This window comes from Crocodylus siamensis, chromosome 3 (genome assembly GCF_052110815.1).
Source record: "Crocodylus siamensis isolate JL-2025a chromosome 3, ASM5211081v1, whole genome shotgun sequence".
NCBI classification, from domain to species: domain Eukaryota; kingdom Metazoa; phylum Chordata; order Crocodylia; family Crocodylidae; genus Crocodylus; species Crocodylus siamensis.
Window position 1 is genome coordinate 88,420,483 of NC_143397.1, and position 24,847 is coordinate 88,445,329.

The 24,847-nt window shown below is 40.9% G+C and overlaps 1 protein-coding gene across 2 annotated transcripts in view; it reads left to right on the forward strand.

The window, feature by feature from the left end:
• The window catches only part of CNTLN (centlein), a 377,819-nt gene that overhangs the window by 175,192 nt on the left and 177,780 nt on the right, over nucleotides 1–24,847 (forward strand). Inside the window, exons 9-10 of one of the 2 annotated variants that reach the window (XM_090038766.1) lie at nucleotides 5,348–5,518; nucleotides 11,489–11,614. In XM_090038766.1, the coding sequence (XP_089894892.1) occupies nucleotides 5,348–5,518; nucleotides 11,489–11,614 (297 nt within the window). The remainder of the gene's footprint in view (nucleotides 1–5,347; nucleotides 5,519–11,488; nucleotides 11,615–24,847) is intronic. The other variant, XM_090038767.1, reaches the window with a different exon arrangement.

The following is a 24,847-nucleotide window of genomic DNA, read 5'->3' on the forward strand; positions in this document are numbered from 1 at the left end:
TTCAGAAAGGACCACATCTTTATCGGTAGGTTGAATTCTGGGTAGGAAATAGTAAGGTTGCTGACAATGTATTTCTGCAGCAAGCTGGTATTTGCCCACAGTTTCCTCCATTGTTCTTTGGTGCTCTAGTTATCATCATAGAGCTTCTTAGCATATTTCTAGAAGGGTTTTCTAGATTTGAACCTATCTGGTGGTGGCATAGAGATGTCCTTGTTGATTGGGAGGTTTGGGTTACTGATGGCCTAATAGTATTCCCTCATACATGTGGCTTGTGGTGGAGCTGTGGGGGACAATATTCTCTAGGACTGGAAGCCATGGCAATGGTGTACTTTTTAACATTCCTGATATAATCCACATAGCTGCATTTAACTGCATATCAACACACTTTGTGTGCACACTTTTGTTCCAGACTTGGGAGCAATATTCTGCTGCAGAGAAAACAAGTGCTAAGGCAATCAGAAAGAGCGACCTTAGGGTATGGACTGGTGTTCATTTGTAGATTAAAAAGTGTCTTGGCACTTAGTAGCACTACAAAAATATAGCATTACAACGACATACAGACATAAAAAACACTCCAAAGGTGAGCTCTCCAGTCAGGGTGCGATAGTGAGAAAGCTCTTTGGTTTCCACTGCTGACAAGGGAGAAAGATCACAGACAGCCTGACCTCTCCCCTGCCAGGAGAGATGGAGACAATTGTCAGCCCCCTGCTTTCCTTGTGGGGTAGGCCGGGCTTAAGAGAACTGCTCTCCATGCCTCTCCAACCCATCAGTAGTGCTGCTCCTACACCCCAGCTCTTTCCAGGGCTCTTACAGCAGTGGCGTGATTTTCCTAACCCTAATCCTTGCCCCCCAGCCTGCAGCCTGTTCACTATGCTGTTAGCTGGGCAGCCACTGTAGCATGTCTGTTGGTCACAATGGCTATGGCAGAGCTTCTGTTTCCTGGTCTGTCAATCAGTGACAGCTGTCAGAGTCACACAATTTCAGCTGGTTCTTCATGGATTCTTGACACACAATTGCACGGATCCTGGAGATCTTCAAAAGGAGACTGGCCGCACAACTTGCTGTGGTTATTTGACTCCAGCAGTCTTTCCTGCCCAGAGCAAGGGAGATGGACCTGGTGATATCACAGGGTCCCTTCCAGTCCTAAGCATCTGTGAATCTGAATTGTGGGAATTACCATTGCCATTTTAAGAGCCCTTGCTCTTGCCAGGGTTCTAGAAGCAATAGTGGCAGTAGCAGGGTCCCAGTAGGGTACCCTGAGAGCTTTTCACAGGCCAGGCTGTCAGAAAGCCAGTTGTACTCTGTCTCTCCTGCCCCTTGGAGACGGGGAAGGAGAGGCAGGGGCCTATGGGATGCTGGGGGGTTTTAGAGACCCCTATGTGTAATTGTACAAGTGCTACATGCATTGTTAAAAAACTGAGACTTCTGCCTTGAAAGAGGTGATATTTTGTAGCACTTTTGCTATCTTTGTAGTGCAACAGTTTGAAGAGCTGAATGCTTCCTTTTTGTTGTGCTATAAGGGCATATTTCTCCATGGCCTCCATAGATTTCCATGGCCTTAGTGTAATATAAAAAGCCTAATCTGTGGCACTTCTGAGAGTAAGCCTTTATATTGATGCATACTTAATAGGTGTGTGGATAGGCTGTGATGAGGATCCACAGCTGTACAACAGAGATGCAACCCTGTAGGAACTCTGAATGTAACCCTGGGTTTTGGGAATCGACTTGAAAGAACTGAAATTTCATAGAGCTACTAACAATTGTCCTACATCGTTTTAAAGAGTTAGCATTACAGCTGGTGAGAGAAAAGGCTACTACAGTGCAGATGCCGAATCAGAAGGTTTAGCAAAGCTCCACTGCTGCTCCTTGGCATGTGAGTAAAGATTCCTTCCTTTCCAGAGAATGCAGGAACTCTCTAGCACACGGTCTGAATTTGGACTGTGTTTTGGGTAGAGTATTTTGGCTTTGATTACTGTAAGCCCTGAAGTGCAAACATGATTCCTACTTAAGATCGGGTCAGTTTGCTTATGTTAGTGAACACTGCAGAATCTTCAAGGCTTTTTGTCTTTCATTTTAACGTTTCACTTGTATTACATTAGCACCCACAGAGGAATTCCGATTAAAAGCTGGACAATCAAAGTGGATTTTTACTGCTGAAAACTGGCAGTGTACTCATCTTACCATAAGTCTGATTACAATTTTACATTGCTTTTCAGAAAACAACAATGGTTCCTTAACTAGGTTTGGAAGAGATTTCTGGTGAGGGCTAAAGGGAAATACCTTCACTAAAGGATTTCTTCTCTCTCTCTTTTTTCCATCTCTTTGTACCAAAAAATCTAGCATACATAACTATATTCCCATGATGTTAAATGAACATGAACTTGACTTAAACCCCAGGCAGATTTGCACAGCTTGGAAAGCCCTTCTTTTTTTATCAAAAAATTCATTTAAAATCTTTTTTACATTCAATTAAAAAACATACACCTTTCAAAAGCAGATTAAGTGAAGAAGATGGTGAAGGAAAGATTAAATTATTAGAGGGCAATAATCAAAATCTCAGTAGAGACAGCACTGTGATTTGAGAGAACCTCAATCATGAAAAAAGATCTCTTCAAAATCAGCTATGAGCTCTCTAAATTCCTGAAGTCAAATGCATATGTGAAATAAATGGTAGGCTCTGCAGACATCATAGGCATTAACCATTTAGTAAACTCTGCATAGCTCATAGCAATCTGTTGAATAATATTAAGGCTATAAATACAGATACTTTGCACAGGCTGATACAATTTTGAAAGATGAGAGTCCAAAAATATATGTGTATTCTCAGTAAATTTTAAATACATCTATGCATTGGGTATATTTATACATGCAAACTATCAAAAGAATGTAACAAAATATATTTTAATACAGTAATTCAAAATGAATAGCTTTACATGACTTAGTACATCTATTTTAGAGAATCAATATAAATAGAAAAGAAAGTTGGGGTAAAAACAGCTTGTCCAACATCTCTCCCAACTGTTGGTCCAGTTAAAAATATCACAAACACTTCTTGCACCTCAGGCATTTCCTGGACTATCATGATTACGACAACACTCCAGCTCTTTAACATTAGTGAGTTTTATTTCTGACTTGATGTGAGTCATAATTTCACTTGTTCTGGAAGTTTTTCGTTTCACAATGCTATCTACATCTCATTACTGGTGAGGGAAATTAAACAGCAATGCTACTGTAACAAGCTAATCAACATTTTATACAGATGACTTAAATTAATTTGCCCACTGTAATCCTGCTAGTTAAAATTCAATATAATAGTTTGAAGCCTGCTTCTATTTTGAAAAGTTGTGTTTTATGAATAGAATATTTATATCTAGGAATTAAACAAGCAGTAATTGACATTAGAAAGATTGCCTTCTCTTTTTTTTGCTGGCTGTCACTGGTATTGTTGTTATATCCAATAGGTGTTCTGTTTATATATGATTGAGAATTTAAGAGTTAACAAATGCTTGTGTCTGTTTGCATTCAAGTTGTTTAAAACTCTTTAATGCAGCATCTTATGTATGTGCTTTCATATCAATTTCCCTTTCTTTGCTTGGAAAACCTAGAACTTGGCTGGCCTGTGGCACTGCCCCCCTGTCCCTCTTCTTGTTTTGTGTGGTCTCCTAGCTTGCCTTTGTAATGAACTGAGGAGGCTGGAGGAAGTGACATCTAGCAGCAGTATTGTATGGTCTCTTATAGGTTACAGAGTATGCATCAGAAATTGTTAAAGGAACTGTCAACATGGATATGGACCATTTTTCTTCCTTGCCTTAATGATCTCCTCCGCTCTCTAGCTGGTATAGGAGTGACCTTTCTCTTGCATTAACAAAATAAATGCTCTATACTTCTTATTTTGTTTTTGCTTGAAGGAACCATGAATTTATAATGGTCATGGTAAAGAAGCTGCATAGGAAGGAATCAAAGAAGTATGTCTACATAGAATGCCGTGGAGACAAGACCCTGAGTTACCTGTGAATGCAGGACGCTGTGTACCAGAGTCTGTATAGTAAAATGCTGATGTACCTGAGCTAATTCTCCACATGCTAGCTCTGAAATAGGAAGTTATATATATATATATATAGACATGTTAGGGCAGCCTTGTGCGCCAGCTGAATAGCACTGCTTAGATATTTCTGCATGGTGCTGCCATGTAGACATATCCAAGATAGCTATGTCTGTTTCCCTATGCTGTAGTTCCATTGTGTTTTAGGGAATTTGCTTGTTAGCAACATATTTTTGCTCAGGCTTTTCTCATTGTCTCACACTTGAGTCTAGAACTTGTAAATTGTCCACAACATTTAATCAATAGGTTTTCCCCTTGTTCATTTTATTTTATTTTTAAAATTATCAGAACACTGGCTGTGTATTCTGAGGCAGGCCAATATTGAGGACAGTAGCTGGTATTGATAGCTATACTAGAATCTTCCTTTCTTTATTCAAATGAGCAATTGCTTTCTGGTAAGTGAAAGTGCTTTTGTGCATCAAGGGCCTATTTTAAAAGCAGTTGAAATTAAAGGAATTTTTGTCAATTACTATGGGTTTTAAATTAAGCCCAAAGTGAAGAGCATATGACAGTATTATGCTGTGCCTGGAAATATTTATGAATGAGTTGATAAATTTAAAATAATAATAAAAAACTCATAATCAAATGTCACTGTGAGATGTGTGCATATATTATTAAATTACACTGTGAACCAGTGATTCCTCTTTTTACCCCTATTCCATTATTTTAACTTGGCCCTTACTACTCATCATCTGAATTTACAAGCTCTATCAGCGTAGCTCTACGTTTATGCAATTTAGCAAGAAACTTATGGACAATGAAATCAGAATAGCAGTAATGGTAGTACTGAGTGTAACATTGTCATCCGTTAGTTCTTCCATTGTTCTAGACCATTTATATCCAGAAGCTCAAGTTCTTAAATATTACAACTAATAAAATTTAGACCTAGTGTTTTGTCAAGTAATTTTGAATTAATTCATCTGAGAGTTAACATGACTGCAGCATTTTTTGTGGCAACTTGTTCTCATATCTGTGTAAGAAAGACACGTATCATTGTAGATAACAACTTAGCTTTCTTCTGCTTTAAAAATATATGGAGTCATTGTTGTAAAAATATAATTTCTCAAGATTTATGGGATTGTTTTTGATAAACCACTACTTCTTTGATTCCCATGGACAGAAGCAGCTTTCTCAGCTTCCTGTTACACAGATGATGTTTTGTTTCAATAGGCAGTTTTATCCAAGTGATTCAGTATGGTTCTGTTCTTTGTGTTAATTTAACATACCTGTACTGTTATTTTCTAGGAATTTCAACAGCCTTGTTTAAGTGACCTAGAAAATCTCATAGAAACACAGAAGTCTGAAATAAAGCTTTTGCAGAAAAAATTGAAAACAGCAAATCTTAATCTAGCAGAACATAATTTTTGCAGCACAGATATCCTGGATAGCAGCATAAAGACTGGAAGAAAGTTCGAGGTATGATGGTTTTATTGTCTTGTGTATTTGTGTCAGAATAAGACTGGTAAAGCCAAACATTTTTGCTCAAGGGTCCAGATAATAACAGTTTTAATAACTGTTGATGCTGCTTATAATTCTGGAAGCTTGTTCGAAGGATGTTTATATTTTCTGCCAAATAGTTGTTAAAATAACTATTGGGAGTAGAAGGTTTTACCTTATTAAACACTGAATAAAGGATCCTTAATTTAGTGAAATTAAATAAAGGCTGAATTCTTTGTTGGTTTCTTAAAATGAATATTTATTAAGTAGTTTGTGCTGGTTATTTAGGATGCCCATCCTTTCCTAAACTGGAAATATAAGGGACATGACAAGTTTATTTTTTGAGTTTATTAATACAGCAGAAAGTATGCATTTTATTTTTAAATATGATTTGTTGTTATTTTCTACAACGACTTTTATTTAGTAGTCTTAATATTCTAATATTATGAATAGCATTGCACTGATTCTTTGAAGATTGTTTGTTTAATTTACGCTCCTATTTAAAGACACTATCGTTACTATTATTTGTTAATTAATTGGATACGAAAATAATTCTAATGCTTGAATATTCATATATGGGATTATCATAACTTTGTGCAGCAGGCTATCCAGGTCACTAGCTTTCTGTTCTAGAATTTTATTCTTGAAGTTCTGTAGAACACATGGAGTTGATGTGGGGTTCATCTAATCACAGATCTATCTAATAGAAAACTCCCCATTCATCTTGTCTCTGCACAGGTAACAATGGGGCATGACATTCACAAGTAACAATGGGATATGGCATCTTGTTTTCTGAAAGTTCTTCCCTTTTTCTTGCTCCCAAGAATCTACTAACTAGCATCTGGAGTGGGCAGGCCTGCCTCATTATTTTACACTGTACATTATGCCAAAGAAAAAATATATTTTCAGAACACTTGTTCACAGGCAGTTAAGACTTTAAATTTTGCTATCCAGTAGGAAAACATGACTGTCTCAGTTTCATAGACAATCTCTCAGTTTCATAGACCATCTCAGTTTCATAGACAATGGTCTTTCTCATACTTATGTTAATGTTGCTGTGCTCGCATAATAATTTCTTCTTGTGCTTTCCTTTAAGAGTGCTAAACCAACCTTTTTCATTGTATTATTTTGCTTTTATTGTGTCTGACTGTCTTTGTGATATGAATAGACTTTTCCTTGCCTTTAATATTAATGAGAAATCTGAGGGCATCCCCAATATGAGACAGAGCCAAAGGAGAAAATGTAGTTATTGGAAATTTAAATGAAAATTGTAATACCTAAATAAAACCACAATAAATGTTCCTCTGTTCTGAAATCTAGATCTAATCATACAGCGCACCACTACTCTGGTTCTTCGCTACTAGTACTGCCTGCAATTCTCAATGATTGCTAAGTATGGTTCTGCTCACAAAATAACCAGAATGCTTCCATTGTGAAATTTATTTTCAGGGTCACATTGTAATAATAATAATAATAAAGTACCCATTCTAATGAAATGTAGTGGCATTGCTACTGCCAGTGTCTGACTAAATAACCGTATTTATGTTTCTCAGAATGAAGGCATTTTTCAGTTAACTTGTTATTTTGAATGAACTTATGAAACAGAAAAGTTACTAAGTTTCATTTTGAGGAAAATGCAATATATATCTTCCAAAAGACAGTGGATACTGAGTTTCATTTTCACTGCAAACACGGTTCATGACACGGAAGTGCCATTCCACCGTACTGCGTTTCTTCCTTGGTCATGTACAGGTGCTGTGTCTACCCAGAGAATTACCACTCTCCCAGTAGACTCTATGAGTGTAGAAGTCTTTACTCAATTCCTCCCAGAGGAAACATGGGCCTTCTTGGGAGAAAGGTCTTCTAACTATCAAGCTAGAAGATTTCCCTTGCAAGAGTGAACACTTGTACACTCCCCTTCTAGCCTGTCCAGGTGAGGAGTGAAGCAGCAAGGGAATGCTCTCTGCACTTCCCTAGACGTGGAATTGCCCAGTTGAGGGAGCAGGCAGGGGGAATTGCTGTACTGCACCAGTCTCCTCACAGACCTGGTGTAAAGCAGAGAAGGTCATTGATTCCCCAGACTACAATCGGTGGAAAATGGGAAGATTGGAGCAGCTGGTTTGGTGAAGGCGATGAGCCCAGGGGAGTGAATGCAGCTGCAGGTTGAACACTCCCTCTCCCAGAAAGATTGCTTCTATTGTTAATTTCTCAGAATTTGGATGGGACTTCCTATTCTCTCATTTTCCAGGTTCTATGTAAAGTGGTCTAGCAGCTTGTCATTTTGTCCAGTGCCAATTTTTTAAATCACAAGAGTTCTTTTTGGAACTGAAGTAGCAATACCATGTGACTGATGACTTCTGTGGACTGATGAATCTGACACACAAATGCTCAGTGACAGCCTCAGTAACAGTGGTATGAATTTTCTGTAACTCTCCCTCTAAATATGCCCAAATATTTCCTACTTTAAGTGTGCCATCCCTGAAGGCATTTGGGCAGAAGGACCAAGATTAGCTTTCCTTACAAAGAGTTCCATCATAGCACTTTTCTTGCTTGTATAAAGTCTCAAGTGATATGAGATTTCTCTTTGAAAGGGATGTGAGAATTAACTTTCAATGTTGATAAAGTTCACATTGAAATATAGAGTCTCCACAAATGGACCTTTCTTACTCCCTTGAGAAACAAGACCAAACCTGAACTATGTAAGCTTCTGGCTTGGTTTCGGTGGTTTCTGTTGGTAATGTATTCCAAATGTTCCAAATCTGATTATATTTTCTGCTTGCTGCCTTTAATGAGTGGTCTGACACTTTTTTTTTCTCTGAAGAAATGCATTGCTTGGATTTGTATGTGTTTTTTTGCCTTCCGTTGAAACACTGGATATAGGGCACATATTTGGTGGGGCACCTGTTAGTCTTAAACCGGTCTCATTTTTGTGCTTGACGTTAAACTGATCTCTAGCTTTGGGGTCAGGAAGAAATAGGGTTTTTTTTTAATGGCTGCAAGAATGTCTTTACATGAGCAGCAGATGAACAGCAGGCACATATATCTAAGTTATCAGTTCTTAGATCCACAAGAGGGCTACCCACATCAAACAGCTTGTCATAGTTTCCATACATTACCGTAATGTTTCATTTTTCTGTTGCAGAACTCATTGCATTTGTTTCTGTTTCTCATGTTATTTAGCATATTCTTTTGTGGATGTGCTTTAATATTACTTGACTTGAAAACTTCTGTTACCCTCCCCTGATTCAGGCTGATCTTTATACTTCTCAAAGAACAAGATAATTTTTAGTTCCAACATTTTTGGATGGTTAAAGGAACCAAATTTGGATGTATGATTTTTGCACAATTGTGTTTAAATTTCAGTGTAATTTAAGGATTGATTTGCAAGTTAAACTGCCAAAACCTGGCAGCGGCACAAGAAATGGCTAAGTTTACTGTTGTAAGGCACATATTACAGAAACCATCTCCCTCTTGGAATCAAATTGAGTTTTGCAGCAGCCCCAGGCAATCAAATTACAGTATATTTTACTACACGGTTTCCTCTAGCTTGGCTGTAAAATTAAACAGTTTGCCTCTTTGGCAAAGATTGCCTTTGAACTATCTGACTGAACTGTGAAGCCTAGACCCAGCTTCTCTCCACTGACCTCTGATTGGATTACTATCAAATAACAACATATTCAACCTAAGGCAGGGTTGGATAGAGTGCATTTATTACTGGTCCCACCCAAAGTTTTAATGACTGTTGTCAGTTAGGATAGTTCTCTAGTTTTTGTGTATCCTGACCCTATCTTGCAACAAGAAACAGTCACAACCATGCCCCATCTTAATATATAAAGGTAGGTAGAGAATAGTCTTCTCCTTGGTGTATCAGGGTCCCCTTTCATTAGCATTTCAGTTCAGTTGCCCTTGCTTCTCCCTGTCAGTGAAGTAGTTCAGTTCTCTTCCCAGTCCTTCTCAGACCCTTTCACTCCTTTTCCTTCTCACTGGCAGTTTAGTGTAGCTGTGACTGACACCAGGCAGGATACCTTCAACCTCCTCTCTTGTTGCCCTTGTCTGTGAGCAGCAAACCTGGTACTTTTGACTTCTTGTTCCATCCTTGTGGAAAGTTACAGTTTCCTAACCTGTAAATACCTGTTGAGGTGACACAGGAAGTAAACTCACTGCTTCCTGAAAACTGCAGATTCACATAGGCATGAGATAACTATGAACTATGATAGACATGGTTTATAATTAGTTAATTGACTGAACCTGAAAGCCAAGATTTTCAAAAGTGACCGATGATTTTACGTGCAGATTTCTTTATAGGGGAATGATTTTGCACAATTACAAGTGTTACCCATTTAATGTAAATCAGATTAGACATCCAGTAAGTAAAGTATACAAAATGTATACTCCTTTTGAAAATCTTGCCCCAAAATGTTGGAAATACATATTGACTAATTATTTTCAACATATATGTATATAATATGGAATCATGCCAAAATAGATAACTGTTTTTTAAAAAATATCTTAAATATGAATGGAATAATTATCTCATAGCTCCAGTTTATTTTCTATCCATAATAAAACTACTGAAAGCATATATAGGAATATATAGTATTCTACATCAGAGTGTTGACTTTTTTAGATTTGGGCATTGTAATGTGTTGAATTTTAGAAATTTTATATAGACAAATACAATACTGGTGGAATTCTTTCTGGTGTAAGGAGAAAGTAGAGATATAGAAATGCCTGGTCTTTCTTTTCTGATTTCTCTTTATCCAAGCTCAGATTATCATCATTTCACATACAAATTATTTGGCCATTATTAAGATGTGCACTAAATATGTACAAATAGATGTTTATTTTTTCCTTTAAAATTCTGTACATTTGTGTTTAAGCAAAACAATGGGTTATAATATTTTAAAATATTTATTTACTTCATGCTTTCAGACAATGGCCGAAGAAAGATGTGAAGTGTTTTTTAATTGTCATAAGGTCTGCAAAGTTTATATGATAATGTATTATTGAAATCTTTAGTAACTAAGAACAATTCCATCCAACTTCTTGGTATAGATCACTTATTTATTCTATCAAATAAACATGGTAATATCTAAAAATAAGGACAACATTGGTTCATAGTCTTTATGAGGTTACATGGGTTTAAAATAGTAACAATGAATAGTGATAATAAAAACAACCTCTTGCTATTTTTTGTTATTGATGTTTAGAAATCTTGGTGATCTTATTAGGTGTTAAGCAATGATTCAGTGTTTCACTGTCCTTTAGCCAAAATTATCAGAATATCAGTAAGCCTAAAATGAAGAGGTCTTTATTTCTTTGATGTAAGGACACATGACAGTAAGAACAAGAATGTCCAGTTTAAATGTTACTTTCACATTTTCTTTCTCCAGATTGCTATATGAAGCTGTACATAATATAAACACATTCTTGTCTCTAGTTAGCCACATTATAGTTAATGACCATATGGTCATTATGGTATAAGATCTACTGTCTGTTGTATTTATATTCCTCAAGCATATTGTTCCTTCAACTTCACAGTGTGTTAAACTATTTCAAAGGGAAAAAAATCCTTTCCCTCTTGTTTCTGGTTGTCCTATCAAGTGTAACCTTGGACCCTTATAGAGCAATTAGACCAGCCTCTATCCCCTCCTTTGTAATGAGGTTTCTTGCATTTCTGAGTCTATAACCCTTTAGTCTTCCCTAATGGGACATCATTATTCTGAAAGAAACAATGTAAATGTAAATGAATATTCTCATTAACGAGTCACAGAGAAACCTTTAGTGGTAGCGCTGTGGTAATTCTGCTTGTTATTTCTCTGGTATTCCATGCAGGATTTTTTTTATAATTCATTATTAGTATTCAAAATTACTTGTTCTTTAATTCTGCATGTCTTTCATAATCTAGTGTTCCAACTAGTTCAACCATGTCCTTGTTTTATTCTCCAGGAACCACCTGTGAAACGTTCAAGGTCTCTGTCCCCAAAGAGCTCTTTTAGAGAGTCAGAGGGGCTAAGAAAGCTTAAAATAGCTGAAAGGAAGATTGAAAACTTAGAGAAGACACTACAGCTAAAGGTGAACATTAAAAGAAAATCTTTTTAGCTGCAAGCTTGAATAGATAAAAATATACCAAAATATTTTTTTTAATTCAGAATGTACACATTGTTATAGATTGTAACTGTATTAGCATAAAGAAGTGTTCTCTAATAGTCTTTATGTTTAAATTTTTTAACTGACTACAATAAATCACACACTGATATGTTTGAGACCTCATACAGCACTTAAAATTTAAAATATATCAACATTGCATACCAATGTGACAAATTTTCAAGCTTTGAAAGTGTGAGACATGAAAACCTCGCATGGTTTGAGAAATGAATTGAAGCTGAAAATACAAAAAAAAAATGTATTTTGCAATCCAATATTTTACAATGCCTAAAAATCTACATAAATCAATTATTTTCAGTGGGGTTGCTTAAGAACTGATTCTGTTCCTGTTGAAGTTGATAGTCTGTCCGTCTGTTGGTCTGTCTGTCTGTCTCAGAAAAAGTAAGTTGCCTAAGCTGGAACAAATTTGTGATAAAACACTTAATTATTGCTGTGTTAAGTTTGTCCTGGACTTTCACCAGCTGTTCCAGAGCGTAGAGTTCAGTGATTTCAAATATCTGAAAACTAAGAAATGAAGTTGAGGTATTTCAAATTTAAATCTAAGGAAACTAGCAAATATAGAATTGGACATTGAAATAACCATTGGGAATTATCTGTGTAAGCTCTAGTTAGCTGGCTGAGGACAGCCAATGGTGCAGGAGATGACTAGGTAACTTGAGAGAATGGTACTGCAGGAATTTAAAGATGCAAAACAGAGCACTACAGAGAGTTAGAGAATGGGCATGTGGCTAGCCCAAAATTGGTGGGTGGCAGGACAGACGAAGGAAGCACCATGGTTATCTTAACTGTGATAGGTTTGACTATGTGGCTAGGGACAGACATTACACATAAACAGTTTGAGTAATCAGAAGCTGGTTTAAACCTGTAACAGAACAGATGTTCAGTGTACATAAGTCAATCTGAAAATGGCTGAAACTGGTTTGAGATAAACCTGGTTGAATGTAGTATCAAACTTAACTGATCTGGGTCAAACTGATTTATGCAATGTCTGTCCCAGACCCCTTGCTGGTTTAAGATAAACCAAAGTCCCCCAGCATCCCGGCATGCTCTCTGGCTGGGCAGGGCTCTCTGCTCCACAATAGGGTCTGTCTGGCTTCCCCCTGCCCTACCTCCCCCCTGCCCCCACTGTTTGCTGCTCAAGCAGGAATCTCCCCCTCCCTCCTATCTCCCACGGCACAGACACCAGCCCCATGGACCCTAAGCATGTGGTATGCTAGCTAATGCCACAGGGTGTCTGTGCATATGTGTCTCCAATTTCACTGGGACAGGCAGACAGAAGAGTTTGAACTAACAGAGAGGCTATTGTTTTGCTGATGGGGTGATAATCAACTCCTCACTGGCTTGCTTGCCTGTCAGTTCGCTGCATACAGTATGGAGAAGTGGGGGGGGGTGTTGAAAAGCTTTGTATCATCAACAGATGCATGCACTGCACAACCCCCTTGCCTCAGAGTGCTAGCAAGGGGCTGGGGTCTGGCAACACTCCTGCCCCTTGAGCAGTCAGAGGGGAAAAGCCTGGGATGGTACAGGCAGACCTCCCTAATTAGAATGTCCTGCCAGGGCCTGGCCATGCCCCCCTCAGCTCAGAAATGTGTAAAGGAAGGGAGGGCTGCGTTAGCACCCCCCAGCTTCTGGCCTGAGCCACTGCAGGCATGTCTGAATTTTCTCTGTCCAGAGAGAATGTCTGTCTGGTTACTAACCGGTTCAGCATAGCTAGATTAGACTAACCTGCAGAGGTTGAATCATCTTGGGCTCAGGCTTTTTGAATGTCTGTCCCTAGCCTATAAGAACCATGGGGTGTTTTAGTTGGAGTATCCATTAAAGGCAGAGCTGTGTTTATGATATGAGGAAATCTGGGGATTCAGTGACTATGAGATGAAGAAATCAGTTGGAACCTTGTCTTTTCTGCTTGTTCAAGCTTCACCACAGGTGTGATTGCAGGAAAGCTGTGCTATGTTTACCTTAAGGGATCCAATGTGCTTCATTTCAGGACTGTGTTTTTTAGAGTGCATCAGCAACAGGGCATGAGACTCTCCTTGCCATGGGGATCATCAAAAGTGAGGTGGACTGTAAGGCCTCCTGGCACATTATGGTCTGTTACATTTATGGTGTGATTAGCATGTTAATCATTACATAGGTGTCAATAGTGCCACACATTCCCCCAATTTAAGGCACCATAAAATGGCCAACCAGTCACAAATATATTCCACATATGATGTAGAACATCTTTGTGACTAGTTTGTACAGCACCTTAAATCAAACATGTGGCAGGTCCACATACCAGGGTTGTTTTAGGCCCAGGGCCAAGAATCAGTTAATTTGTCAGAATTGGCCCCTGACAGCCCCAGGTCTCCAGCTCTCCCAGGGCTTCCCTGAGTCAGTGCTGAGAATAAGCTATGCAGGGCTGCTCTTTCTGCTGGGAACTTTTGATCCCTCATGTTTGGCACCTCCAGCAGGGCTGTCAGGTCCAGGGGTTTAAATTCATCCCCCCCAGGAGAGCCTCTTGGCTTTGCCTGCCAGGTTCCTTTTGTTTCCTGCAACTCATAGCAAGACTGGTGGCAGTTGTATGATGCAGATCTGTCCCTGATTCTTATAAATGTGTATTCTGCCATGCATGTGTGGAATGGTAGAAGGCATGATTGTTGGGATCAGGGATCCTATCCCATTGCATGATCATTTGAACAACTGTCAACAGCATAAGTGAAAGTACGTAAATATCCATAGAATATTGTGGACGAGCAAATTGGCTATATAAGTTCAAGGCAATATAAAATGTAGCAAGTCTGGGGGTTGTTCCTGGGGAATCTACTCAGGGTTAGAATGTAGATTAAGCAATGGTAATGCCTATTTGGGAAGCTTAGCACCTACAGAAGCTACAGAAGCAGAATATGTGGGGGACCCCCCCTGACCCCCCCAGCTTCTGGCAATTGGCCAAGGGGGGGATTTTGGGTGCTCCGTCAGACCCAGGAGGCACTAGTTGCCGAGCCAAGGGTTGGAGGGGGGGGTCCCCCCGCATATTCCATGGCAGACCCAGAAGTGGACCGGAAGTACTTTTGGTCCACTTTCGGAGTCCTTCCAGGCCCTTTCCCCCTGCACTCCTGTGGGACGCTTCAGCCGCCCCACTATCACGAGCCACACCTGGTACCTTGAGGTACATAGAAAAAACATATAAAGCTGTGATTGTGGCCGAATCGTCGGATCTCTCCAAATCTCTCTAAATTGAATCAGAGGCTTCTGATTAGATTCTGAAAGATTAATGGCTCTCCTGATTCAATTCAGATTCAGAGATTCAGCTGTTGAATCGGGCCGAATCTCCTCTGAATCAAATCAACGACCAAAGCTTCGCACAGCACTACTAACCATTGTGTACCCTGCTGGACTTTATCCTGCCCTACAGGCACTACTCCTGTATTCTATGCCAATTCTGGCCCTATGGTCTCTATCCTTACCTTGGGACACTAAATCACCTTGCGGCATTTATGGTGGTCTCCAGCCTCTCTCATAGCCACATTCATGTCTTTGCTGGACCCTCTGTTCTGGCAGTAACTTTCAGTCACTTGGGCCCCTGGCCCCTCTCTCAGCTTCAGGTCTCTCAGCCTCCTTGGCCTCTTTTACACTGGGTTTCCTAGCCCTGTCATCTTTGGCTGCTGGTCCCCTGACTCCTTTGCAGGGCTGCTCATTCTCTATCTCTGAATGATTTGGCTTTCGCCTACACAACCTAGTCCCTTATAGGGTTCTATTCTCACATCAGCCTCTAATAGTAAGGAGTCACTGGTGAGTCCAGAGATGATTGAAGAGGCCAGTGCAAGATTTGCATGTTTACTGCAGACATGGCAAACAGTTCCAGGAGGAAGGAGTTGATTCTGGTGATGCCAGGTCACAGCTCTTTTCCTTCATCTCTCTCATCTATCTGCCTTCATAGTGAGGCAATTGTACTCAAAATGGTTAACACCTTGTATCTCACAGCATCACTGGGAACAATCCAGTGCTTCAGTCTTAAGTTTTAATGTTAATATCGCATTTCTTCAGATTGGCCTTCAGATTGGCCTTGAACCTCTTCTTCTGCCCACCTATAGGGCAGTGACCATTGGTGAGTTAGCAGTATAGGACCTGTCTTGGGAGCTGGCTGTCAAGTATCCTTATGATATGTCCTGGTCCTGTCCAGCAGAGCTAGTACTGTATAAATGTGGCTTCAATGCTGGTGGCCTTTGCTTGAGCCAGAATGCTGGCGTTCATTTTTCTGTCCTTCTAATTGATATGGAGGATTTCCCAAAGATATCATTGATAGTAACAGTTTGAGGCTTTTCAGTGTTCCTGATAGGATGTCCAAGTTTCCCACGCATATAAACAGGGTATGGGTGACAGCCATGTGGTAGACAAGAAATTTTCCTTGGTTCCTGATGTCACATTCATTAAAGATACATTTTTGGAGATGTCCTGAGGAAGCACTGGAAGATTTTGTTTGATGTTCAATATTGCCTTCTGTGTTTACTTTTTGGGAAAGGTGCCCAACTAGGGGAAATGCTCAATATTCTCCAACAACTGCACTCTAATTGTAATATATGGCATAGCAGTTGGTTTGTTTGGGATAGGTTGGTAAAGCATCTTGGTTTTTGTAAAGTTGACAGTCCAAGAAATTTGTGTGCTTCACAGAAGCAGTCAGGAATGACCTAGAACTCTTGAATTGAGTGAGCACATATGATACAATCATCAGCGTACTGAAGATCAGTAATGGAAGTGTTGGTTATCTTGGATTTGGAACAAAACTGGTTGATGTTAAAGAGATTCCTATCCATGCAATACTGGATACTGACTCCAGGTGGAAGTCTGTCAGCAAGGAGATGTGGAATAGCTGCAATACACCTGAAGCCACAACGCAAAACCTTCAGTTTAAGAGCCTATAATAATCAAAAGCCCAAACAGGATCAGTTGGGGCTGGGTGCTTCTCACCAGGCCCTCCACAACTCCTACCCTTTTCTTCTAGCATTTCCTACTCAATTGGTTCAAAAGAGTACTTGATTTTCCAGGCAGACAACGTTCTTTGGGTAAATGTGGTCTCTTTTATTAGACCAACTAAATAATTGGAAAAATAGTTCTTCAATAGGTATGACACAGGTAGGTGAGGGGTGGGGTAAGGGGGAATGTTGACCTGGTGATAGAACGTAGCTGGTAAAATGTAGAGAAGTTACCTGAAGTTATCAAATGGCAGGTAGGGTATAATATGACATAAATCCAATATTTTGAACCATTTGGAGTCCAATATAAGCCATTATAACAAGTTTGTATATCTGTTTGCTTCAGTCTTAGACTATATTTAAACTAAGTGTGATGTGTGTCCATATTCTGTGTTACAGTGCTCATGGCTTGGTTCCTTGAGTCACGATGAAAATTTGTGAATGTATGTCTTTCCTGTTTTGTACTGTGAGTTTATGTCTTGTTCTGCAATAATTTTGGTGCACATTTGTCCAGAGAAACTGACTTTTTTTAACAGTGCTTTCATTTTTGTTTTCCCAAAGGGACTGCACATGACATATACTAGCTAGGATAAATGTCATGCAATCAAGACCAGTTGGGGAATGACCAAAGTTGTAGTTTATACCACAGGGACACAGTAAATTGCTGATAGAATCTGTGCATTTTATGATATATGCCTAGGAAAGGATAATCTTGAAAGAAGTACTTTTTAGTCGGAATGGAGGAAAAGGCTATAGACATCTCTCTGCAGCATAGGTTTGAAGCACCCCATTTTTCTCAAATTATATGTATTGGGGGATTGGTTTATTTTATGGAAGTGCATGTGTTGTGGCAAGGAAGGTGGGATTGGGTAGGGGAACAGGGAGGTGGATGGGGTGAGGTGGATTGCTTTTGTATTTTGTGGGGGAGGGAGGGTTCCATAGGGGGGAGCTGGTTTTGTTGCATCTTCTTATTTCAATGTTTTATTTTATTTCTACAATTTTAAAATTTTGTTTTACAAGCCGGCCTGAACCTTTTTTTTAGGAAAGGTAAATCTACTAAAAGGATATGATGTTCTCAACTAAAGGGAACACTTCAAAGAGGTGAATACAGTTGGAAACAATAGCTTTATGTCTACTGAGATATAAGAACCATCCTCAAGTTTATGTGAATCTGCATAATCTGTCATTTTCCACTGCTGGTACTTGAAAGTCTATGAAAGCCACTAAACATAACCAATCTCATCTTCTCATTTTAGCTGTAGACCTATGTGGTTGTTGCATATTCACATCTTGCCTGTTTTCCACTCAGAGTGTCAGGACCGTTTCAGCTCCCAGTATACAGGAAGGATAGGGGGAAAGACTCTATTAACCTGGTTTCTACATGGGAAATAAGACAGAGAGACTCAGCCGTTCTTCAGATGGATGAAGCACTCCTCTAAATCCTAGCACATAGAGGGGAAAAGAGACAATGAGGCTGCCTGTTCCTAGTCCTCTCCCAAATCAGTGTTTCTCTTTTATCTGAGTCACTCAACCTCCGTCCCGTTTTTGGGCATCCAGTTCCATAGTTTCCCATCCCTATTGTAGGCTAAAATTTTTCCTCTTGTTTCCTTCATACCCCTCTGCTTCATAATAACTCATTCTCCCCTCTCAGCATTCATTTTCATAGTATTTTTCTGAATTATTCTCTGTACTTGGATATTCATATTACATTTCCATAAAGGCAGGTTGCAACAACAGTATGCTTACAGATTTTTCTGAGTTTTTTTACAGGGATCCAGTTCAAACTTACTTTGTTTGGGTGGAATTCAGGTTCACTGACAACTAAATCTCCTGAACTACTCAAATCATGTGAAAAGCTATCTGGCTAAAAACTCTCTTGGCTACTCTTTCTGCATATCCACACACTAATCCTGTTGGCATGTTAGCATTTGGGCACATGTTTAGCCAAAGAGCTTAATAGTTTTTTGAATAATGCTTTTAATATCAGTGAGCCAGTGGGTGTCAAGGGGCCTGAGTTTACTTGGAACCAGGACCAAGTCTGAGTTTTAGGTGTGATAAAAAGGGATCAATAGAATGTATCAATTGTAAGAACTGCTGATTGGTCGGTCAGTTGATTGATTGATTTTTTTTTGGTGAGGCTTGCATATTGGAAACCCCTTACTATAAGAAACCCCGCCAATTTGGGTCCCTAATACTATTCCACACCCATAACGTGTAGTAAATTGTAAGGCAATCCAGGTAAACTCATGGGTTTTATAGTACTTTTAGAATTTTCCTTTAAATAGAAGGGGTTTCTCAACCTTACTTCTAGCAGAGTTGGCATTCCACTGTTTGTAAGCTTAAGAAGCTGAAAAATTATTGAGCATATTCAGCTTTGCTGCTATTCAGGTGCATTCCATGAAAAAAGTTATTGAATAGAAAATACCCCACTCTTTGGGAAATACCTGAGCACAAATTTATCTCTTCCTTATTATGTGTGTGCACGATTACATATTTTTCTGAAATAATTCATTAGCATATTTTTTCCTCCAGATTCAGAAGGTAGGGCATGATGGCACCTTAGAAATTAAATGGTTTAGAGAGGCTTGAGCTTTTGTACACAACAGCTTGCTTCACTGCATAATATGAATGGATTTCACAGGTACTTGTAATAAGAGTTTACCTTCAGAGCTTGCCACCATAGCCCCTTCTGTGGACTTTAGGGATTACATCAGAGAAAAATTCCACTACCACACAGCACATTGGAAAATTGAGACACAGGATTCTGTCTCAACCCATGGTCACTTTATAATAACCAGGGTTGCCAACCCAAGAACATTTTTTTTAACTGGTAATCTGCAAATGTTTTTCTGGCAGCCATTTTTTTTTACTGAAGTGTTATACATAATGCAAGTGAAACCGTTCAGCCAGGCCCTGGTTGGCAGCAACAAGGATCATGTTTTTACATTGTGATGTCCTTAGCCCAGGCTCCCCCAGTCACTGCCATACCCTGATACCCACAACTGTACTTTGCATCATGTTGCCCCTTCAGCCCATCCCCCTGCTGGCTCTGCTACAAGTATCTTGGTGTGGGCCCTCATCTGCCTCCTGTGTACCCTCCTAGCTCTCACGTGTCTGGGAAGAAATAGGGGCAGCTGCTATACTTTAAGGCCACCCAGGTGCCAGTTGCTGGGGCAACCAGGCAGGTCATGTGAACAGAAGGGGGCAGGGCCGGGCCTTTATAAACAGCCCAGGCCAAAGCCTAGAGAGCAGTTGCCTTCTGGCTGGGGCTGGGGCTGGGGCTGGGGCTGGGGCTGGGGCTGGGGCTGGGGCTGGGGCTGGGGCTCGGGCTCTGTGGGAGAGCTGAGCAGGCCGAGTTGAGAGTTGCAGCCTGAACATGCTGACTGGCTGCAATGATGCGGGAGAGTGCAAACCCTAAGCGAGGTATGGTTGGGAGCCAGGGTAGCTTGAAGTTTATGCTGTGAGCCTGGAGGCTCCTTGTGGTTTATGTTGCAGCCGTTTGGCTCGTGGTTGAGTTATTGTTGTACCGGAGGACCGGGTGAGGCTGTAGGGGTGCGAGGAGGCCTCATGGGAGCTCCCCAATAATCTAGGGGTTCCTGGTGCCCAGTAAGGGCACAGCAAGTGGTGCCAGGGTGGCACAGCGATTGCCGCCATAGTTGGCACAGCGAGCGAGTGCCGGAGTGGCGTGGTGTGTGAGGTACAGAGACCCCAGCTCGTGGGGACGGTGTTTTGCCCAGTTTTGCCCAGGGGCAAACAACCCTGAAAAGGGTTAGGGGGCCAGGCACGGCTACGGGCCACCTGAGCCCCAAGCGCGGAGGAGCGCGGGCAGCGCGGCGCAGGCCCCAGAGAGGGGGAGGGGTGGGGCAGCGCGGCGCAGGCCCCAGAGAGGGGGAGGGGCGTGGAGAGCGCAAGACAGGCTCCAGTGGGGAGTTGCCTGGGCGAGGCAAGCCCAGGGACCCTGATAGAGGGTCACAGGCTGCATGACTAGCCCAGAGGCATTGGTAAAGGGGCGCGGGTTACGTGGCAAGCCCAAAGGGTGCCGGTAAAGGGTCGTGGGTCGCAGGACCAGCCTAGAGGCGCTGGTAAAGGGGCACCAGGTACATGACCGGCCCAGAGGCACCGCTAAGAGGGGCGCAAGTTGCACGAGCAGCCCAGGGGCGCCGGTGAAGGGGCACCAGGCATGTAATAAGTCTAGGAACACTTGAGAGGGGCGTCAGGGCGTGACAAGCCCAGGGGCGCCAGGTGTGTAGCAAGCCCAAGGGTGCCAGAGAGGGGCACCAGGGCGTGACGAGCCAGAGAGGGCGCTAGAGGGCGAGGGACCTAATAACGTCCAGGGACAGCTGCGACGCTTGGGGCGTGCTGAAGGGGAGGTAGAGGGCACGCATTGCCCGTAAGGCAGGGTTGCACTGAGGCACCCCACTCGGAACGGGTCATAGAAGAAAGCGGTGTCCAAGGTGAGACAAGGCAGCCTCCCATACTGAACATAGAACATCAAAGACGTGGTGCGTGAGTAGAGGGTGCTGAATCACCTAATTGGACACGGCAAGGGGACACTAGCGAGCTTCACGGCCACTCCTAGGCCCCATTCCGTGACACTAGCCTTACTGTTCCAACCTGGCTGCACTGGCTTCCTCCCTATATCTTTGAAGAAAATAACTCTTAGAGCCAGAGGACAGACAAAAGAAAAAGAAATACCACACTTGCTTGCATGCAACACACCCTGGAATACAATCTCACTTTATTTTTGAGCGGCAGAATGAAGAAAAAATTTTGTCCAGAGCTATGGCTGCACAGAGCAGAGACAGAGCCTAATATTCAGCTGACTCACAATCCTGTTCCTACTTAACTAAAGTTGAATCCCTAGCTGCTGCTGAAGACTAGTCTCTGGAGTGGATTTGTAAATTTAAAAAGAGCTAAAGATTTTACAGGGATGTGAAATAGGAGGAGAGAGACCAGGAGCAGCTAGCAGACAGCAAAATTGTCCCTAAGAAAAGTTAGTGTGATTAGTGATCAAGACTATTAAATGGGAGAGACAATCATTAACATCTGTAGGGTGATGAATAATAAGCCATTAGGTCAACTAATTCCCTCAACTACCTGGTCTGTAATACCATATGATTGTGGAGCAGGAATCAAAGAAGGCTGTTTCTGTCCTGGGCAGAAAGTCAGTTTGGCCACTTAATGCACACACCCTAGTTCTGGGGCTCTGATTTTGGGGGAAGTGTGTCTTTTATGTGGAAAAAATACAGTAATTTTTGTGAATATGGAGTGACTTTATACCTCAGCAGAGGTACTTCAAAACTCTGTACCAAGATCAGTATTTGTTAATAAACATTGTTTGCAGATGTTAAAAAAAAAAACCCAAAAACAAAAAGCCCCCATGTTTTACTTTAAACTCAGTGTACTCCCTAGCCCAGTGCATCGGAGGCATTGCATTAGTTGGACCCGGCTGGCCCGATGTCTGTATATATAGGGCACTTTAGTGGGGCTTTTTTGGTGCTTTTATTTAGTAGCTGATTGACTTAACTTCAGATAAAAGTGCCAAAAAGCTCTGCAGATGTGCCATTCCATACAGATGGTGCAGAGCCGGGTCGAAGTAATGCACTATTTCTTCCAGTAAAGCACAGGTCTTGTTTGTTTGTTTGTTTTTTAATGTCTGCAAGCAGCCAAAATGCACAGTGATCTGGAAGAAGTGAGCAGTTCTCTATCTGTCCCCTCCCTGTACCTTTGAGGCAAGCATCTCTTAGAGGCAGGGGAGAGCCAAAAGAAAAATAAATACCATATTTTCTTGCATGCAACACATCCTGGAATATGATCTCACCTTATTGTTGAGAGGTAGAGTGAAGGGTTTATACACTTTTTCTTGTTTTTCTTTTTTTCTTTCCTGATTTGTCACATATATAAAGCTGGGTTATTTTCAGGGCTTTTCTCAATCTGGATTTAGGTGGGGGACAGGGATCAAGGCTGAATATACAGTAAAGGGCAGGGCATCACAAGATTCCAGCACAAATACAGACATTATAGAGAGGGTCAAAACCCCTGATAGAACTTGGGTCTAAATGGAGAAGGGAGAGGGGTTCAATTACCAGAAAAAAGGCAGAATTTCCTAGAGAAATCACACAATAAGCTTGCATCTCTTACTAGAGTTTAACTTGTTGAATCCTCAGTATTTCTTCCTCAAAATGTCTGTTGGTGCCGTGTACTAGCTTGGATGAGTTTGAACAGGGGTTAGGGGCTACTTAGAGCCACAGTTTGGTTCCCCAGGTAGGCTCAATGGAAAAAAATAAAGTTGGTAGACTCTGTTGATCTTAAGAAATACTGTTTTTTAATTTCCTGTATCTTGCAATTTTTTTTCAAATGTTACCAAATTTTGGGTGCTACTCTAACCAGCACCACCATGAAGCATGCCAAACTTAAGGGCAACTGTAGTGAACTCACAGATTTTTAAAGCTCTTAGAAAAGTGAACCTGTATAAATAGGAAGGTGTTTTTCTGGGAGGTGTAATATATAGCCCATTTATCTCATTGTGATGTTCTCAGCTGACTGAATACCTGATGGAGGTTAATAAAGTCTGAAATTATAGCTCTTAAGGATGCAAATTGCTTCATTCACCCTAGTGGGTGCTCCTTTGGGGTATTTTAAAACCTGTGGAACAACTGAGAGAAGCTCTGGTGTGAATTTACAGCAGGGCTACAACTTGCCTGTGCGTGTGTTTAACTGTCATAAGGGAGGGACCTTGCCTGTCAATGATGTTGGGGTAAAGTTTGTGTCATTTACTGCAAGGCTAGAACATGTACAAGTTGCTGTGGAGTGGGTGACATACTTTTAAGCTTACCTGATTATGTTTGCTTGTGTAATTATACATGGATGAAGCATGTCTGTTACCTCCTTTTCATATTGTTTTTAACAATGTGTACTTGATGTGTCCTTCCAGCATACCTGTTCTGAGCTCCTTACACAAACTCACCCAGATGCCAGCTCATGTAGGGTCCAAGGAGAGGGGTTTGAACATGTGCAGATGGAGAGGGTTCCATCAGATGGAAAGGGAACTGAAGGAACGGACAGGTCCCTCTGGATACTGGTTCCCACAGTGAGGGGCTCAAATACCCTCTAAATGTCTTCCAGGACTCTGCTTACATGAGGGAGCAGAGAGAATAGTTTAGAAAACACCAAGAATGCAGAGAACACTCACGTCCTGGCTCCCTTAAGCAGAGGAAAGAAGAAGAAGCTGCTTCCATTAGGGAGGTACAGGATCCATGCATTAAATTGGGGTGATGTCTTTGTCTTTATAATAATGTATGTCCTAAAACACCTAACTTCCATTACTGCTACAGAGAACTAATTGAGTCTAGCTCCTGTCCATAACCTAGTCAGTCTTTCTCTTTATTGTTTGCTAGTTGTAGACAGAGTAGCTGGGGCTACTTGCCTTGGGTTACTCCAAAGGCTATGTCTCAGTTTCAGAATTTGGTAGTTTCCTCTTGGGAAGAGGGACAGGTTTGGTACCTGGTGTTTCTAACAGGAGCTAATCTAGGGTCCCAGTGAAAAATTTGCTATGCTTTCATACTTTTATGCTTTATACTAAAGCATTTCATACTTCAGAGAAGGTCAAAGCAGACTGTTGTAGCATTGTGGTTTAAAACAGCATGGCCCTTGTCACTAGAAACTCCTTCTCCCCCATCTTTATGACTGTTTTATGGAAGAGGAAGGAAAAGAGGAAGCCATCTAATTTGCAACTGGAGACTAAGGAGAAATCAAAGCAAAGTTCCTAGATTTCTAGTTGGGTGAAGGACATGGTCCATACCTGATTTGCAAGCTTGTTCACTTAAAGCTTTATCTAAAAGAATTTTGAGACAATTTTAGGATTTATAATAGTTCAGTGGATAGAACACAACTGAGTAGTGGTAAATCATTAAATCCTGGAAGTATGGTTTTGTTGCCTTGGTCATCATCAGGCTGTCTCTCTTTTTAGAAGGTACTGAAGTACTCTGGTTTTTTCCCTCTGTCCTGTATGATTACATAATTTTTTTTCTTACATGTCCACCAATTTTAGTCTAATCAAGACACTTGTGCACAACACAACTTCCTAATACTATCTAGTCATTTATAAAGTATGTTTTTTAGTTATACCATTTGTAGAAATAATTCAACATCTCCTATTGCAGAAACTGGGATATAGTGGCAGAGTGGT